This window comes from Columba livia, chromosome 5 (genome assembly GCF_036013475.1).
Source record: "Columba livia isolate bColLiv1 breed racing homer chromosome 5, bColLiv1.pat.W.v2, whole genome shotgun sequence".
Classification (NCBI taxonomy): Eukaryota; Metazoa; Chordata; class Aves; order Columbiformes; family Columbidae; genus Columba; species Columba livia.
Genome location: NC_088606.1, coordinates 17,499,938 through 17,520,251, shown reverse-complemented (window position 1 = coordinate 17,520,251; position 20,314 = coordinate 17,499,938). Strand labels below are relative to the sequence as shown.

The following is a 20,314-nucleotide window of genomic DNA, read 5'->3' as shown; positions in this document are numbered from 1 at the left end:
TCCCTCGGTGCAAGGAAAGGGTTTGCTATGTCTGCATCCTTTGGGTCTTGTCCTGCAGAACTTGTGTCATACTGAGCAACCTAGGGCTGATTGCAGGGCTGCACCCTGGATTATTCTGCTGCTGCAGATCAGCCTTTGGAAATCAGCAAAGATACCTCTTCTGTAGCGGATAACTTGCTGCTGAACGTATCCTAACACATCCTCCTCCTGCACTCCATGAGCGGCAATGGAGGGGGAGGATTTCCCCCTCCCCATGAGCAGGGCTTGGAGAAGCATCCACTTCTGCAGCCACCAGCACCAGTCCAGTCTTGTTAGTGGAGACAGGGAGAGCTCAATATTATTTTTAAACGGTGAGATGTCCTGGTCTGCCTTTTTGCAGAGTACTTAAGCTGGGTGCAGAGGGTGGCTACCAAAAAGCGAGAGCAGCTGACGGTGCCTCTGGCCACTGCTGGCAGGCTTCCTCCAAGCAGCCCTGGACCTGGGGTGAGATCCCACACCAGTGCCCACCACAGCTCCTGCCTGGTGGGAGAAGTGCTGGCAGTGCCATGGACGCAGGTGAGCTGCAGGCTGCCTGGCCCCTGCACGCCTCAGATGGACACTGTGGTTCGGTGTGTGCGTATTCCTGGCTGCTGGCAGGGTCTGCAGCCCCTTTCCTCTGCCACATCACTCCCCTTGAAGCCACAAAACATTGCTCTGTCCCTTCAGCTGCAGGATAGGCTCCAGGTGACACGCACACTCTGCAGTGCTGGCTGCCGCTGTGCATCCCTGACCTCTGTCTCTGGGTACTGGTACTTATGCAGCATAGACAGATGAGCTGAAACCAACAGACCTCAGCACAAAGCACTGTGCAAGCCTGTGGTCTGAAACACGCAGCATTAGCATGAGGCTATAGTTCTTAGGACGGGGCTTCTGTGTCTGTCAAGGCCTGTGCACCCAGTTTGCCTCTGTCATAGCCAGGCGTCTGTGGTCTGATACCCCTCAAGGAATTCTCCTGGTGTGTAAGTGCCCCTGTGTGTGCCTGTGTGTTTGCATTTACAGTCCTTACTCCCCCAAGTTTTCCATTTGTACTTCTGCTTATGAGGGACTCCTTTGCTGTGTTTCAGCCCAGTCAGAGATACCAGTGAAGAGGGAAAAGAGACACATCTCTGTGAGGCCACTGCCCTGCGAAACTGCCTCCCCCTTCCAGGGATCAGCATCCTCGATAAACTCATCAAGACCTGTCCTGTCTGGCTTCAGCTGAACATGAACCAGGAAAGGGCTGGGGCGATCCTTGGCAAAGAAACTGCAGGGGTAAGTCCAAAGCGGTTTTGGTTCAGACAACCACATTTCCTGTCCTTGGTGGAGCTGCTTAGGAGAGCAGGGCTTCTTTGCATGTGGGACCAAAAATATTTAGCAAACTGTGCTCTCTTTTTCCATCACCTTTTGATGCTTTAGCCACTCACAACAGCAGAAGACAGATATAATGGCTTGGGGGAAGCAAGAAATCTTGTCTCTGGTTTTATTTACTTATCAGGTAGATTCATGGAGCTGCCTTCCCATTCACCACCATACTCATAGGTATTTTCACTATCCTAATCTGGAGCAATTAAAAAAAAAAAATCCCTGAAGAAAATGCCCTTAAATTCTGGGAAATTCTAGGAGTTGTTTTTATCACCATAACTGGTATCTGGTCCCTGTATGCTGAGTGTTAGAAAATGGCAGACTTGTGCAAAGCTCAGAGCTTGCTTAAGGAACACAACAGCTCTGTAGGAAAGGGAGCTCCCCATTCCTAGGGTCTCAGAGATGAGGCGTGGCAGGGAGTAGGTGTCCTGGTCACGTCTGAGAAGAGCAGTTGCAAATGGCACAAACTGATGCCAGAGCACAAGGGGAATTCACTGAGTCCTGCTCTGAGGAGCTTTGGACCAGTCCCGTAGCACAGTCACTCTATCCTAGGGCTAAAAGCTGGTAGAGCCAAGTGACAACCTCCAGTGGGACTCACCTGACCAACCTGGACCCAAACCAGGCTTCTCAAATAAGTTGGGCAGATTATTCTCTTTGTTTTTCTGCACTGACTGTACCAGAAGACCCGAGTGACTGTCTGATAAAACCATATATGTCCCCGAGCCACCTCAGTCATTAGCCACTCCCTGCAGGCAGGGCTGTTTCCCACTCCTGAGCAGCTTTGGGCATAAGTCTTGCCTATGTTGCTCCTACTCACAGTCCTTGGGCATGGTCTTCAGCTCCAGCTTGAAGCAGGCAGGAGAAGAGCTGATGCATCAGAGGTGTCCCATGGCAAGAGCAGGTTCTCCTGGCCCCTCTGAGCCCACCTGAAGCTGAAGCAGCACCACATCTTTCCCACCACCAGTGAAAATGGAAGAGACTGGTTTGTGTACCAGTCCTGACCCAGGCAGTAGGGTTAGATACAGCTCAGAAAACCCACCTCCCTCTTATCTGAACAGACATGGTCCAATTTTAGCCTTTGAAGTCATGGCAACCCATCATGCCAATCAGGAAAACAGAAGTGATTCATTTCCATGTTTCACTTCTCTCATAGCTTAAATTTAATTTTAAATGGAGTGATGTGAGATAGTGCCACCTGAGATCCACGGTCACCGTAGTTTCTCAAGGTGGGTTAGGAGAACGATGCTGCCATATGGGTGGTAGGACCTGGTGAAGGGAGGATCTCTATGGCTTTTTCCTACCTGCAGATACTTTCTGTGACATAGGAGGTAGGTCTGTCCTGCATTTCAGGCTTGTTTCAGGCATGCACCTGTTTGCCATGCATTTATTTAGATTTTCTCTGCACTCCTGGTGGAGCTGAACCTGTGGGCCTCAATTTCTTACGAATGGCAGAGTCCAAGATGATGGCACTGTGCAAGATTGTGAAGTTGCCCCAAAGCTGTATGTTTAGCATGGGTGCTTCAAAGTGACAGCAGATGCACTTGTGAACGGGACTCATGCAAAGAAAGGTCCTGGCTTCAAGACAAGGTTTTTTTAAAATTCCTCTGTCCAAGAAATTAATGTTTTCATTATAGATTTCCACTGAATTTTAATTGATTAATCATTTTATCAGCTCACACTTCTTTCTAATATTAATGTCCAGACTCCAGAATTAGCCCAATTTTTTAATTCGTTTTATAAAAATACCTTAACTCTCTGCTGCCAAAACCTGCTATTGAAAAACAGATAAAGACGATTACTTTGGCTTTGTATCTGCAGGTTCAAGGTACAAGCTAAAAATATCCTTGACAATGAGCTTTAATTAGAAACATACTTAGGAACTCATACAATACAAAAGAGGTTGTTGGTTTTTTTCTTTTTTCTTCTTCCTTTTATCTTTTTTTTTTCTCTTTTCTCTCTGTTTTTTTTCCTTCTGTCTTATTTCTTCTTTGTTTCTTATTTTTTCTATTTCCTGTTTTCTTTCCTCTTTCTTCTTTCTCCTTTCCTTTTTTTTTTTTTTTTTTTTTTTAAATTTCACTTATCCCATTGATGGGAATCAATGGCTACAGTAGTTCCATGGGTTGCAATATAAGACTCAGGGGCCTCTTTTCAATGTGTATGAATACCTGATGGAAGACAGTGCAGATGATTTAGCCACATCATTCTCAGTGGTATCCAGTGAAAGGGTAAGGTGCAGTGGGCACAAAATGAAACACTAGAAATTCTGTTTCAACATTAAGAAAAGCTTTTTTACTGTCAGGATGATCAAACTTTGGAACAGGTTGCCCAAGAGGCTGTAAAGCCTCTGTCCTTGGAGATAACAAAAACCCAACAAGTCCTGAGTGACTTGCTGTAGTTGGTCTGTCTTTGAGCATAGGGGTTGTACTAGATGATCTCCAGATGTTCTTTCCAACCACTCTGCTCTGTGATTTTGAGACCAGTCAATACACTTGATGTCAGTGTTGCCATCCAGAAGGATCTTTAACAAGCTGGAGGCTCAGGACTGGCAGGCACCTTCCAAAATTCAACAAGACAGATGCAATGTGCTGCCCCCGGGAAGGCAGAGCCCCCGGCAGTGTTCTGGGCTCTGCGGGAAAAGCCCTGCAGGGTCAGCGCAGAGGGAACTGGGCACAGATCTATTGAGAAGAGGCTGTGGGAAATACAACTTCAGGGGGACTGCACAAGAACATCATGGAGAAGATGGAACCAGGCGGCTCTGCTCAGCCTTGCATTGTGGGAGGACAAGAGGTGACCATACATTGAAACCAGAAGGGTTCAGACTGGGTACAGGGAAACTCTTTCTCCCTGTGAGTTCAGTAAGAGGTGAGACAGGTTGTCTGGAGAGGTTGTACAGTCTCCATCCTTAGAGTTTCTCCAGACAAGTTTCTCTGGACAAGGCCATGAGCAACATGGTCTGGCCTCATGGTTTCACCCAGGGGGTTGGACAAGAGCCCTCCTGGGGTCCCTGCCAGCCTGAATGATCTTCTGATCCCGTGAAAAACACTCTGCCAATGAGACACTGTGGCCACCAGAACCTTTGGCCTTATGTTCCCCTCATGGACATTTTAATCCTTTCCCTCTCAATGTACAAGTGACTCCCTTGCTTTAGACCCAGACTGGGACGTTCTGTGGTGAATGTGGTGACATTCCGTGATTTGGGGCACTTGTGTGAGGAGCATCACTTGAAAAATTGGGAATGCAGCTCTATACTTTTCAGTTAGTGAAATAGTTTGCCTTAGGCTTAAGTGGGACATCAGGGATGCACAGAAACCTTGCTGGTTCCTTTGCAGGTCTGAATTTCACCTAGATGAAATGTCCCTTTATTCATTATTTTTATCACGTAAAGTTCAACCAAGTGGAACGAAGCTAAAATAAGAACATTTAAAGGTGGTTTGTACTGATAAAAAAACTTCATTGTCAATGACCTAAAATAAAATTCAGAAGCTGACATTGTGTAGTTAAGTTCTTGTTTCCTTTTTCCTTTTTCAGATATTCTTGGTTAGGAAAGAGGGTAACATGAACAACATGGTCCTTGCAGTTCGCCTGCCAGTACAGAATGAGGGTCACGGTGTGCTGGAGTACAACATTAAAGAAGAAAAATCAAGTAAGTTCTTTACATTTTTTGGTCTTGCTCCGATTATTGTACTGAATCCTCTTGTGATCACCAGTATTTATGTAATCTCACTTGCAATGAGCAGGTTCCTCTTGTGACCTGCAGCAGATGGCCTTTACAGTGTAGTTCAGCTAATATTTCCTACAGCTGCTTTACCCCAGCTCCCCTGTGGTTCTGCACCTTGTGTTATCATTTAGAGACTTGCAACAGGAAAATAAAGCACCCTCAGATGAGCAGGCCAGCGCTTTGATCAAGCGAGAGGAGCTGCCTTTCACCAGGTGGAAGTCCTGAGCAAAGCACAAGGCGCTGACAGACTTACCTACTGACTCTGTCTCCAATTCTGCCACTGAATTTGTGGCCCAGGAGACATCTGACATCTGCTGCAACCCCTTTCCTTGCGCCTCATGCAGTCATACTGAACAACTGGTTACTCCTGAACTGTTTGACTGTTCTCAACACCTCGCTGCTTCTGGGATACAGCTGCATCTTGGGGCTGGTGACATTGGTGCTGTTCCTGATCTTACAACCAAGTCTGCTGTGAGCAAGCAAAAACAGACCTAGTTCACAGTCTGTCATGTCTGATGCAGCCCTTGCTGTAAATGAATGTGTAAGGCACATGGTTTCCACTTTCCAGTAAATATTTGTAAATGCAAAAATTTTAGGATAGTCACAGAAACACACACTTGAAAGAGTTCATAAAAATAACTTCACACTATTTATTTATATGAACACATCCAAACCCCCTGTCACTGAGCTCTGCCCCAAAGCCATCTCCCCGTGTTCTGCACTCTGCTAAAACACTTGTGTTTCCGGTGATCAGCGTTGCTTATCAACTTATTTCTTCCCCCTTGACAGTTGCTCAAATGATTTTTTTCCTTCTCATATGTTTCTTCGCTTACCTCTGCGTCATAAACAGACTTTGAAGCCAGAGGGACAAGTGAGTCTCCTAATCTGCTCTGATCTCCAGCACAGACCTCAGACTGCCACAGCGTTGCTCCTGCGCAGAGCACAGCTGCTGCCTGGCTGCCGGTACCGCTAGGAAAGCTTTCTCTCTCATCCGCCTGCACCTTGAGGCACGCAATTATGGAGATGCCACACAGATTCAGTGCTCCTGCACGCGGGCAGGAGCAGCAAAACTTTTGCCACAACTTGAGGTGTCTGGATTAAGAATATAAGGGCAAGGGCTAGCTGCAGGGTGGAGAAACTTTTCTTTATTTAGTTATTTGAAGTTGCGCTAGGGCTTAGCTTTTGTACGGTAGGGAATTGATTTTTTGATTGTTCAAGTTTTCCTTTGAATAATGATTTCAAGATTGAATCCTGCCACCTTACTAGAATTGTTTCTTGACTTGTGTCCTGTGCCATAAAATCTGATTTCTTTGAGGACAGACAAAGTAAAACATAGTTTGAAAATTTCACTGTGAGTTAGCCTAGCTAGAAGGACTTTTGTGCCATGTTTTTCAAGCTTACTTACTTCCTATTTCTAGTTTATCATTAACTTAACATAGAGGATGTGTTCAGAGACAAAACTTTCTGGTAGGAACAAGAATTAAATCAGTTTCCACCACTTTCATACAAGTTGCAAAGTAAGTGGAAGAGGGTAATTAAAAATCAGCTTTCATTCAAAAAGCAGGAGAACTGCCATCACATGCAGCAATCCCTGTGGCCATGAGGCTGGTGGATGTTCACATTATTTTTAGCTTAAGTTCTGTCAGTGCTGAGCTATGGAAAACCTCTCAGTTCTCCATCCCACAGCTTTTTGACAGGAACACACTGGACAAAGAAACAGTCATACTTTTGCTTCCTTTCTCATTTAGGGTAAGTAGCCTGACTTTTCAGTTTGGAAGAAATCAAGCTAATTCCTGTTAGTAAAACCAGGGGAGATGGCAAATCTTCTGTGTCTTGAGTAACCTAATACATTAGCTTTGATTTATTGTCTCTGCATTACTTCAACAGCTTTCTAAACTTTTTAGGAAACAAAATAATTTGTTGCTCAAATGCTTTAAAAAAAAATTAAGGCTAGAATCTGAGCTTCCTTGCTAAGTACCCTGGTACGTCTGGATTGCCTTAGCTTAATGAAGGGCCCTTCAGCCTGCCCTGGTGTTCTGTACATGTCAGGGTGGGAGACATCTGAGCACCTGTGGTGAGTAACTGCAGACCAGAGACGTTGTCTGGCTGTGGAGTGCCGGTCTGTTGGAAGCTGGGTGTTACACTTCCTGAGAGCGTGCACAACACGCCAGCTGCACGGCCTGAGTTCCACTGTAGACTGGCCAGGTTTTTCCAGGCATCTAGCCCTTCAGAAAATTCCTCTTTAGTTCCTCTGTGCTTGCTAAAAGGAGGCTCCAGCTTGCCACTGGACATTGCAAACAAGAAGGTGAATTCTCCTCTCTTTGAGTCTGCTTGAAGTGGAGCAGAGCTGATGCCCTTCCAGCGTCCTTCAAAAGGAGCAGCTGTAATTCCCCTTTCCAGCTGTTCCAGGGACAAATAGCTTTGGTTTTGCTGTCCTGCCCCTGGTATTTCCTTTCTGAGTCAACACATAAACAATGACCTGTGTAATCTGCCCTGTGGAGAGCGGTTTGTCCCTTTCTCAGAGATGACTCCTCCTAAAGAGTCTGAAGAAATGGGAACAAGTTCTTCTGCCTGTTACCTTGGTTCAGCTCATTATACTCCACAGACTTGATGCATTCAGATGTAAACTGAAAGCTAAATTTGCCTTGACATGTATAGTTCAGATTTTACAGAGGTCTTCCCTTCCAGTTAAAATTCAGATTGCAACCCATCCCAACTTGTTGTTTTGGAACACCTTGACAGCTGCTTCTTGTCTTTCTCATGAGGCTCCAGTGCAATCTCAGCTTCACAACTGACAGAAAGAAGGATGCACTATCCCTAGAGGTGACACAATGTCTCTGTGCTGTCTCTACAGTGATGTCCATCTCTTACTTTTACCATACAAAGCTTTAAACAAGTTTTACTACTCAGCTCTTTGTAAAAAGCCATTCTTAAACTGTCCTACTTTTCAGATAGCATCTAAAGAGGTTTTCCCCAGTATTGTAATGACAGTATGGAAATTGCTGCCCAGCCCCTGAGGTCCATATATAGATGGCCATTCAATGAAATACAAAAAAATGGAAGCTTCCTAGCATTGGACTGCCAAATAATGATGGATCATGGTTTTTCTCATTCTTTTCCCCATATCAGATCTGCTTTGTTGACGTTTGATGAAATATTTAGGGAAGTATAGTTTTCTGAGGGGAACACCAGGTTTAATGGTGATTTTTTTTTTTTAATGGAAATCCCCAAAGAACCCACTAGGTAAGAGAGTTAAGAAATGAAACTTCTTTCCATTTTTATTGCGGGGAATTTTCACCTGTTCCATGAAGTAGCCCTTAGGATCATAAAACAGGAGAATTAATAGACCAGATTTTAAAAAACTTAATCTGGTTCTTCTTCTTTGGTTGCTGATCACAGCAGCAGGTATGGTAGAGACCCAACAGCAGACACCATGTGGTTCATCAGAAAGTTGAGAAACCCGGCAACTTTCAAAGCCTTGCATGTCTCTGGTTTTGCTTCTCGGCCTGAAGGATCCCTTACTACTTACTGAGAACAGTGGAAATCTCCCAGAGAGGAGTGTTGTTACAAGATTTCTTCCATTTAGACATGCAGTCTTGGGAGATACCTTTCAAGCTCTGCTAAAATCTCAACTACTTCATCCACTTTCAGTTCTGCTTCATCCCAAAATGGAGCCCCAGCCTCACGTACCTCAAGAACTGAGCACCATTTCCTCAGCTGACTCCTGCCCTCGGCTCTTCTCAGCAAACTGGTTGTAACCTCAGGTCCCGATTCTCCTTCCCCTTTATGTGTATAGTCAGAAATCATTCCACTGACATCACTGACATTGCAACAGTATTAAAAATAAATGAATCACATGTTTAAACCAAATGTGCAATTTTGAAGTAACATATACTGAGAGCAGCAAAGGCATTTCCCATTCTCTAAGACCCAGGTTCTGGGACAAATACTGCTAAGATTTACAGAGGGCTTGTTGTGAAAAGGATAAATAAACGATCAATATTTCCTAGGTTAGTGCCTCACCTGTGATCTCCCCCAAAACTTCCTTTCTTTGGTAGATACCTTGTGTTCAGGGGAAAGGAGAGAATGTGCTCAGTCTACATAGTGCACATTTCCAGTGCAATTAACTCATATGAGGTATCCCAGTGTGCTCGAAAAGGCCCAGTAATGCCCTATAGGTCCAACTATATGCCCTTTGCATATTGCAGAGCTAAGCTTGCTGCAGGCTGAGACAGACGCTGTCATGTGCAGTTAACAGCCCTGCAGTGCTCCTGAAACCACTTTTGCACAGGTGTTAAAGGGACTTTTCGGTGGGAGTAGGCCAAACCAAGGAGTAAAGGTACATCCCATCCTTCCCAAGTCAAACCTCTGGGAACAACCTCTGGCTCATCAGAGGGCAGGCAGAAGGGCCTCTCAGACAGTACATTCAGTTACTTCTGTTATCACTATAATGGTACCATAATTCTTTTTTAAATGGTCACTTTAACCAAAACTTCTTGAGTGGTAACCCTGCAGCTTCCAACAACAGAAGGAAGAATTATTCGTACTCTAAACTAAGGCATGAAAAGCAGCCTAGGACTATTTATAGCTCTGGTTTTCTCTGAACAGCTGAGAGGCTAAACCTGACATTACAGAGTGAAAAGATCAAGTTATTTATACTTTTTTTTTTATACCCCGTACTGGTATTCAGCGATAAAGCAGACAAAGAGGGGACTGCCATGGCAACCACCTCATGAACCGCCCTGGAGACTTGTCCACCCACCAGAAAGGTCATTAAGCATCTTCAACTTCAGGTTTACTACAGAATATGATTTCACTGAAGATAAAACCATCAGTAGTCCCAGTAACTAGTAGATAGGGTACTGTTGCCTCATGAGCACAAATGAAGTAGATGGAGAAAGGTGTGAGCAACTGAGCCAGGTTTTTGGTGAGTTCAGGCTGTAACTTTGTGCTGGCACTGCTGTCATGAGAAGTGCTCTTGCCACCCCTCATCCACTGGCCACTTGTGTCTATGTTCTCATGTCCCTCTGGTCCCCATCTTCCTTTCCTTCATTAAGGTTATTGCTGGAAAGGAGTGAGCAGCAAAGATGTGGGGATGTGAAAACAGGATTGTGTGGGGGGATAATACTTCCTTAGGGGTGCTACTTCTCGTGGTTGAGACGGACAAACAACATAGACCAAGTTCTTCCAGGATGAAAGTAGTAGATGCCATTTATTGCCACAAGTGCATTTTTATACAGTTTTACCAATTAATGTGTCTCTTCACTATTGGTTACAAGTTACAGCAGTAACATCTCATTGGCTATTTTTGCTGTCATCAGTGTTACTCTTCCACTCCCTTCCCTCTCACAGGTACATCCTTAACATCTCTGGATACCCCTTTACTCCCATCTTTCTCATGGATAGGCCTTCATATCTTCAAGGCTAATTTCTGTTTCCATGCCCTCCGTCAGGGAATCCACGGACCCACCATAGTCCCCCACAGCTACCGTGTGCTGGGTTCCGTGAAATAAAATCTGGAAAGGAGGAGAAAGCAATACGGAGGTGGAGGGCCAGCTGGTGACTTTGGGAAATGTGAGTGGCAGACTGAAGACAGAGGCCTGGGAACAGGGTGAAGAGGGGCAGTAGCTGGTCAAGGACAGGGTCACATCTCGTAGTGCTGGATGCCTCCGAGATGCTCTGGGCAAAGCTGAAAGGAGTCTGCCCATGGAGGCAGGAGCCCAGCAGAGCTGCCCCATGGCACAGGGCGAGGAGGCCAAAGGCAGGAGGCAAGCACCCTCGGGAAGCATGGGAGGTCAGTGCAAGCCATCAGCCAAATTGCCCTGTGGCAGCCAACCTTCTTGAGGCAGAACATCGCTGGCATTGTGCTGAGAATCTGCCCCTTCCCCTCCCTGCTGACTGGGGCTCTGCCATGCAACACAGGCACATGGCAGCTGCATGGCCTGCAGAGGACACGTGCTGTAGGAATACATGGCTGAGGGAGGTCAATGGAATTTTCCCAAGAAAGTCAGTGTATTGCACCCATTTTATAGACTAAGAGCTGAGGCACAGGTTGCTGAAGGGACTTGGGCGGCTGTGCACCACCAGCCCTGAACAAGCCCAGCTGCCAGCCAGCACTGTATTTACTGGGTTGCTTGAAGGCCCTTTGCCTGACGAGCACTTGACTTTGTTCAGCATTAAGGTACCAACACTACTATTTGGAATTTTTTTGTATGCTTTCTGTATACCCTGACAGGCAACTCCACTGCTGTGCTGTAAGGGAAGCCATTTTTTCCAGTTTATTTCAAAGGAATGTTTTCTTTTAGTGTTGCGTGATAGAGTGTGTGATTGAGGCAATGTAAGAAACTCTTGTCAGCTCTGAGCCTGACTAGCTGGAAAAAAAAACAAAACAGAAATGTGCTGGAAAAAATAAGAGTTATGAAGGCCCTTGAGAGAGAAGATCCCTCTTCCCTTCTCTCACCAAAAATGACTGATTTCCCTAATTCCATCTCAATTAAGCAAATCATACATTTCAGCAGCAGAACTTGTCCAAGACTACTTTTTTTCAAGGATTAGTCAGTCGATGAATAATAAAAGTTTGTGTACTTTTAGCAGGGGAGGCTGGAAAATCTGAATATGTAGTTAACTTAAGCTTCAAATTTCAATTGCATATAAGGAGGCCTCGGGGCATGCAGGCTAGTCTCTTATTTCCCCATAGTAAACGACTCCTGTTCCGGGTGGTAGACACCTTGCTGTGAAGGAGAGCAGACTGAGGGATGCTGTCTCTTAAAGTGGTTTCTGTTGCTGCTGGCTGTGTGTCTGTGCAACAGCTTTGAAGATGCAGAGCTACTCTAGTTATCTTCAGATTAGCCTCGCTCAGACACAGATAACAATCTGTCTGCATCACCTGGTGTTCATCATGGGCTAATTTCCCCTGTTTATGCATGTTTCTCATTAGTGAGAAGTCTACCCTCACCTACGCAGCTTCTTGGCATGAAAAACCCACCATTGAGCAAGTCCACCCCATGGCATTGGATAACTGGGCAGCCATGCCCCAGCCCTGGCCTCCAGCTCAAGGAGTGCCGTTTTACTGGTACCTTCTGCTGGATCTCATCTGCCTCCACAGACAGTGCGAGGCCAAAGGCCACCTCTGCGTGGGCTGTTATAAGGACGCAGGAGACATTATTGTTGTCTGGTCCACAGTCTGTGGTTTGATTGGAGATAAGAGACTGAATGATTTCTAGTCCCCTAAGGATGTCTAACCTAGACATCTTCCCAAGGTTAGTCTGCTTGGCAAGGATGAGTTCTCCACTACACCCATTGTTATTAACACTGAAATTGAGTTAGTGTCAAGGAGTTCCCACTCAGGAGACTACTCTGAGCTAGGAGTCCAGAGTCCTCATTTGGCAAGAACAGCCACCGCGGGCTTGGGGGATATTGTAAAACATGCTGTGAACACACATTTTATGACCTGTTGTGCAAGTTCGTAATTTCTCTTCTAAGTGCAGGCATGCACAAGGAAAGCACAAAGTCTCACCAAGTCTCACTTGTTTGAGCTGAGTTCTACATCACTTTGACGCACTGTTTATTTTTAAATATAAAACACCTTTAAAAGATAAGACACTTCTAAAACACAAGACACTTGTGCAGCTGCTTTTCCAAGATGTAACAGTGCCAGGTTTCTGTGTGTTTTACAAGTTGTTTTGGAAACATTCTAGTTGCTCATAGCAGGTGTTTTTTTAAATTTTCTTTTTAAACTCTTATCCTGGAGAGTTACCTCCCCTCTCTCCATGCAAATATTTTCCTTTTTACTCTAGGCTTTAAACTGATAGGATTGTAGGAAAAGCCTGTTAGAAAGAAGTGCTCGGGGTTTTGTTAGCTTTGTTAATCCTCACTTTAGCTTTTTTTTTTTTTTTCTTGTATTTTACTCCCAAGAGGCATAATGCAAAATCTGTGTGTAATCAGAGCTGTACTGTTCTAGGATAATATTGTCTTACCCTACTCTGCTTAGTACCTTCAACGTAACTCAAAAAGCTTACTGGTTTTAAAACAGCTACTCCAACTCAGTGCCCACAATACCAGTGCCCTTGTCTCAGTGGCTACACTGGAACAAATTGTATTTTTTTCCCTTGGACAGTGTTTGCTACATTAATATCTTAAAGAGCTTAATAAGCAAGATTTTAGACTTGTAAACGTGGTAAATAAAACACTGCTTGAAGAAAAATGAGTGCAGTAAGGACCTCATACTTTGACCTTAGAGTAGAACCCTCAAAGTCAGGTAGTCTGCAATCTATCCCACTCAGAAGAGTGGGAATTAGAAGACCTTCTACCAGGCTGGCAACTAGGTGGGATTGCGGCTCTCAGAAGCAGAAATATTCTTGCCTTTTATTGTCCACCCTATTGACCTCTGCCACTTCAGAGTGGATTAGTCCCTTTCATCACTCACCTTTGGAAAGCACGGCCTTTCTTCCTGGAAGGTTCTCACACAGAATGTCGTTCTGGGTACTGGATTTCTTCCTTTAAAATGCACAGAAAACTTCCTTTTTCTATAGGACTAACCTCAACTCTACAGTGTTTCATGATGTGTCTCAGAGCCAGAGAAATAAGCCCTTCTGCAAAGTAAATGGAAAAAAAAAAAAGTGGTTCTTAATAAAATACATCTGTATGATAACATATTTTTTCACATAAGGATTGATTCTCAAGATTATCTATATGACCTGAAAAATGTTGCTGAGAGCTAAACCCCCAGAACTTCAAATCATATTGTTCTTTCCTCATACATGAGGTACAGAGAGACTCTTTATACATCTGAAACCTTTGTTTAATTCATGGAGTTTTACCAAAGAAATTTGCCTTCTGAGAGCAACTGGCAAATATCTATATTCAGTTTGTCTTGTCACCCCGTAGCCCTGAGCCCTGACAGTTTGAATCACCACACTAAGCAGCATAAATCTTGTATCACCATTGTCATGTACAAGTGGGTGCTGAATTACCTGTGAAAATGTGACTTCTCCAGCGATGATCCCGCAGTGTTCAACTGCTTACACCAGTGACCATGTCAATTGAACATGTCACCCCACACTCCCTGGTGTCCTTGGGACCCCTCTCAGTCCTCAAAATTTCAGAAAGGCCATGTTTTGCACCCCTCACCTCTGCTGTGTGAGAGCAAGAAAGCACCCTGCATGACTACATCTGAAACTCCAGCTAAACCTCATGTTGCCATCTCATGTTGCCAGGTATGGAATTTCCACAGACGTTAAGGTGTTTATTTGAACAGATTTGAGGATCTGACAAGGATCTGGCAAGTGCCTTGGAACAGCCATTCTCCAGGCTGTGCTCTGCTCTTAACCCCTGAAATGGCTGGCAGAGCCCATGGGCCTGCTGAGACTGTTCACATGGATACCTGTAAGGAAAGCACTGAGGAGCTGTGACACTCTTAGCTGGGTTAGCTGTGCTTGAAGTACCCTTGAGAGCCACCCTCTCAACCGCTGCTGAAACACTCATCGCAATAAGGAGGAAAGAGCAGCAAAATGACTGTAACACGTTTCTGCTCAAGCATCCTGCAGCAGAGGCAACAAGACCAGGCAGCAGCAGAAGTTTATGCTGAACTAAAAACACAAAATCTGAGTGGACCCCAAGGTGACACCCATCTGCTTGGGTGAATATGGATGAGACAAAGTACAGTGGAGCAGCCAAGATCCCTGCGTGTGTTGGATGTGAGGACGTTCCTTTTTCTTAGCACCAGGGTACGGACATGGTGCACAGGGAAACAGAGAACTCTGCCGAGTGTCCTCCCGCCCCACCTCAGCCTGAGAAGAGTGCAAAAGCCTGTGTTTTGTGTCTTCTTTAATGGCATTAATTTCGTTCTGCACAATACAATTATATTTTTTGAAAAACACAGTTTAAAAATAGATTTCTCTTACACTCAAGACCCAAGCTGATTAACACTGTATCACTTTTGTAATTTATTAGTTTCAATTTCTCAGGAACTGCCACTAGCAGTGATGTTTTTCATTATGGCCAAAAAGATTAAACTCTGCAGGAAACCATAAAATTGAAATCCTGTGAGAAAGCATGAGGTGGATGCACAACAGAAGACTCTGGCAAAAGTCCAAACCAGGGAAGTTTCTGCCCTTCCTCAATGAGGGAAAAATAGAAACAACTGACAGTTTCATGAAAGAATCACTAGGAAAGACAAGAAAGACAAAACAGACCCGGCTTGCCTAAGACAGTCTGCAACTGTGCAACCAAAAAGGAAACTAAAGCTTAGACATCAGATGGAAAAAGCAGATTACAGAAGAAATAAAAGACCTTGACAGGAGAAAACAGATAAGTAGTGACAGTGACAAGAACACAGCACTTGAAGGCCATACAATGCTGTCCAGAAGGTCATCAGAACAGAATACAAGAAACATTGTCAGGGACAGATACTAGGAACTTTCAAACAAACAGAGCTGTTGCAGAGACACTGAACACCCTAAGGACATCTACCAATGTAATCTAAATTTCCCTCTATCCAGCTAAAGCACATTCTGTTAATACCACCACCAGCCTAGTGTATGAATAAGGGCCAGAAGGAGATTTGCACGTGCTCAGGGAACTGAAGCAATAATCTGAAGGGTTTACATCATGCTCTCATGCAGCTCTGTAAAGCACGGCAGATACAAGTGCAGTGTATCATGACAAACACAACAGCCTCAACAGCGGTGTTACAGTAGGCACTGCAGTCTTCTATTACAATGCCCAGGGCTCATTCCTCAGGGGCAGAAATCTGCTAACCTGGCCCATGCAACAGCAGGGAATGCCAGCATCTGGAAGTAGGAAAGTTGGTAACCTCTGCCTTGGAGGGATCCCACCTTCATCATGAGTAAAGGGCTGAGGGTACTGCAAAGGTCAGTGCAAGCAAGGTCATGACAACTGTGGTATCGAGCCAGAGACTTACATCAAAAGAGGGAAACACCAATGAGAGGTCTGATTAGGAGACTGTGGAATTAAAATCTTAAAGTAGAAATAGAAAGGTGGAATCACTCCCATGATGACAAGTCTCATTCTGCCAGAATCTGGAAAGATAAGAGCATCTCAAGCAGATGTAAGCAGGACTTCTGAGAATGGTTGTGTTCTCAGTAGTCCTCTGCCAACACAACTGCTGCAGAATAAGGAATTTGTATCTTTGAATTCAGATGTCTCTGAAGGATTACACAGATACTAAAAACAGTGAAGAGGACTAACAGTGCCATTAGAGAAGAATCAGCTGAAGTAATTGGGTCCCATGAGCCTACGTAAGCAGTATGAAGATGGAAATTGGGGTGGTTTGTCCATGTGACCAGAACAACAGGGCTAGCAATTCTGCAGGGAAAAATCAAAGAGGAAAGGAAGGAAGAATATCCAGGAACAGTGTGACTCAAAAACATCAGCATCTGGATGGAGAAATGATAGGGAGATCTAAAGAGTAAAGAAAACATGAAGAGAGATTCCAGTCAGTGCCTGAAGATGACACTTTTCAGAGCATGTGGTTTAGTAATGGGAAAGATGAGACAAATGTAAATATTAATGGCAGTTCATAACCTGGACATGTCCATGTCCTGTTCATTTATTGAGTTGCACAAAGGACACAAAACAGAGTATGGTCAGCAGTGAACTACTAATTTATGTTACTAATGGTTCCATCACCCATAAAAGAAATGTACAATTAATTCTAGTATCATTGCTTCAGACTGCTCAAAATTGCCTGTGATCTACACATTTTCCGCTTTATTTCCTGAAGGTGACTTTTTTTCTGTGGGTTTCTAAATGTCAGTTAAAGCTCAATATTCGGTGGCAATATGTTTGGCTCACAGAACCCAGCCTATTTTTGGTGTTCCTTTTGATCATATTCTTGACATCCTGCCACTGTTCTGGTGAGATGTAGAGATTTACTTGCTCTTTAAGTGCCCTGAGCATAGTTTTATGAGCCAAGTAAAGACGAATTTTGTCTCTACAGTTTTCAGCACAGTTACAACAGCCTGGCAGAAAAGTGTCTGCTTGTAGCTTTTGTAAGTCACGAGTTCCTATAAATGGCAACATCATGATCCTTCCCTGAGCAGCAGTGCACGCATCAGTGAAATGTCCTCATCTGCCCACAGCACATCCACAGCCAGAGAAAAGCACCTCTTCCTGACCGCCTGCTCAGGGCAGGGTGCCCTGAGGGCAGCAATGGCAATGGGGGAGAGATATCTGGTCCCCAACAGTCAGGGGAGCCCTTGCTGTTTTCTGCATCTTTCCAAGAATCAGAAACGTGCAGCAGGACCCACTTAGTGGTCTCCACAAGTGAATGACAACCATTCCCACCAGAAATGTTCCTGTCCCAAATCCATCACCTGCCACCCAACAGCAAAGCATTCAGAAGCTCTGCTTATTAGTAATGTCTGCTGGCAGTCACAAAGTGTCTAGAGAAAAACAGGTTAAGGGCAAAGTGTTACAATTTTTCCCAAGAAAGACCTCACCACAGGAGATTGCAAGACTGCAGGCACCCCACGGGTGCTGTGCTGGGAGCAGGTGCGGTGGCTGTGGTAGCCCTGTGGAGGCTGCTTGCCACTGTCAGTGTTCACGGTAAGTTGGGGGCAGAGTATTGATCCTGGTGGTGCTCGTACCTTGAGTAATAATCCATCTAAAGCAGTGGTTTTCTTTTCTTATTGGTTTGCAGGCCACCCAAAAATGTCCCAGCAGAGCTGGGGTTCTCTCTGTGATGAATTCCAGACTTAAGATACACTTAATCTCTCTAAATACCACTAGCTGAAAAGTCCTGTCCTTAAGCTCCAGCAGCTTTTGTATCTAGACTGCTTTAGCTGTATAATTCCTAGTGATCTGTGGTGTTTTATGCTTTTTAAGTATATATGAGAGGAGAAGTATCTGTACGATGACAAGGTACTTCTATGTAGATATTTTTGACATTAAGGGGCTCAAAATAATATTATTTTGTTTAAAATTCAAGCTCCCAAGTGGCAGAGCTTCCTGGCACAGAAACAATCACTAGTCCAAATCCAAGAGATCTGCTCACATCTGTAAACACGTACAGGTGCAGCCCACTCTCCTACCTACACCTGCAAATCAGGATGCCAAAGTGAACATGTGGTTCTTAGCAGAAAAGACGTCCTTAAAACTGTCATCTGCACAAAGGCCTTTATTTAATTGCTGGAGTTCTGAGTGAGTTCAGACTCCTGGGTTTTGGTTAATTCTCTGGAACAGCACTGAGGCTTGTCTTTACTTTGTTTCCTGTGTCAGAGCTGCAAAGCAGATGGATTTCAAACTGCAGAAGTGCTTCATGGTAGATATTTAATGAAAATCCCTGACTGAAACATGATTCTTACTAAGGAAAAAGAAAAAACCTTGCTGAACATTTATTTTTCCAGTTGTGGGAGGAAAGTAAGGGAAAGGAATTCCTTTCTGCAAAGTATGCTTTAAATTCTGTTTTGCAGTCTGCAAAATATCAGTGCACACACTAAGGTTGATCTGTTCATGGTGATCCAACACAAACTGGTGTTAGGAATGATTTCTGAGAATTAGGCAGCCTTTGCTTCTTTAAAAAATGCCTACTTTGGTGTACTCAACCCAAAATAACAACCTATAGGGCCTGGGCTAGGAGAAAGGGAGAAGTAAAAGGAGGAAATGCCTTGTTTGGAGAATGAACTGTGAAGCCGAAAAAGAGACAAGCTTGAGTATTTCCTTCCAGTGGGATTCTCTGCTGACTGGAGAACAAGGGCCAGTACACAGAGCTGGGGGAGAGGAGAGGCAGGGGATGTCTCCCACCTGCTGGTGCTGGAGGCCCTGCTTTGTGGGGGAACTCACAACCAGGCAGGGCAAGGAGCTGGAGATGTTTCACAGGGCTGTGGATCATGGAAGACTGAGGAAGCTGAATCATGGTAGCTGAGCTTTGTGTCCACAACTCTGTACTGTAGCCTAGAAAACAGAGCGAAGGAAGATGCAGAGCAGCTGCGGGCACTGCTATGTCAGTTTGAGCTGGTGCTGCTCCCTGCGGACCTCCCGGTGTGCTCCTATGGCAGGAATGGTGCAACTCTGGGGCTGCAGTTCTCCACCACCAGTAAGCAGGCATTTTTGAGAAACCATCATAGATTTCCTTAAACTTGCCAGTCTCTGCTTGTGATGGTGTGTTACATACACATGGACACAGACAATTTATGAGACTATAAAGCAGAAGCAAAGATGGAGACCTCTCTCCTACAGATCCATCTCTTTCTCTCTGCCTTGGGTTATTGGTAATTGTGAAATTTTCTTCACCAGCCCGTAATTTTTTTCTAGCTTAGCAGCCAAAAACTCTATAATAAACACGTGAGATTTGAGCTACACAATGCTATTATAAAGGAGGTCATCTTGAAGAACTCTGCAATGTGTAGATTGTATTTTGTCACTTAAAGGAAAGTGCTGTCACTATGTAACACAATGGGAGGGAGAAGATAGGGAAGATACAAATAGGCTGTGCTCACACTGCCTGTGTGACCCAGGTCAGAGCCCACACACATAGTAATGAAACAGTCATTTCTATTTTTTCGCTTCAAAGTATTTTGTCCATCCAGACCAAACCAGATTCCAGCATGGAGAGTCACAAGTTCAGCCCCTTATGTATTGCAGATCTGCACATCCTTAGAGATAGGTGGGCTTGTAACAAACCCTTTGGCTGTGATTTTGGTGGTGGTGGTAGTTTTGGGTTGGTTTGTTTGTTTGTTTTGTTTGTTGTTGTTGTTTTTGTTTTTCCCCTTCCCATTGTTTCTATTACTGTCACAACATTTTGATATCTTGAGCTAACCATTCAGAAAGCCAGGCTGAGAAGCTTCTTCTCTAGTGTTTCCCTGAAGAATCTCATTACATTTGGCCATCTGAAGCCCGTTGTTTATGCTTCTTCATATTAGTCCATGCAAACAATGGACAATCAAAGAATACGAGATGTGTGAGCCAAACCCACCAGCCTTTTTTACCATACAGCTTAAAGAAAATCGTTGCTGACTGTCTTTTTTGTTTTTCATCAGTTCTGTACCTGGAAGGATCTGTCCTTGTATTTGAGGATGTCTTCAAACTGGTTGCCTTCTACTGTGTCAGTAGGTGAGTTGGGTTCATTGCTTTCCATGGAGAGGTTGCTTTGCTCTCCTCTCTGGACTGCCTTTCCCCAGTATTCAGTCACAGCACAGCTCTTGCTCTTTCCTCTGCTTTCCTCTAACTGTCCAGACCAGGAGGTCTTTCAGGTGC

General features: G+C 44.6%; 1 protein-coding gene across 2 annotated transcripts in view; it reads left to right on the top strand.

The window, feature by feature from the left end:
- Window positions 1–20,314, top strand: part of RIN3 (Ras and Rab interactor 3) — a 67,096-nt gene that overhangs the window by 19,299 nt on the left and 27,483 nt on the right. For both annotated transcript variants that reach the window (XM_065063632.1, XM_005506137.3), the window contains exons 2-4: window positions 1,104–1,290; window positions 4,909–5,023; window positions 20,098–20,170. In XM_065063632.1, coding sequence (XP_064919704.1) covers window positions 4,976–5,023; window positions 20,098–20,170 — 121 coding nt within the window. In that variant the 5' untranslated portion in view covers window positions 1,104–1,290; window positions 4,909–4,975. The remainder of the gene's footprint in view (window positions 1–1,103; window positions 1,291–4,908; window positions 5,024–20,097; window positions 20,171–20,314) is intronic.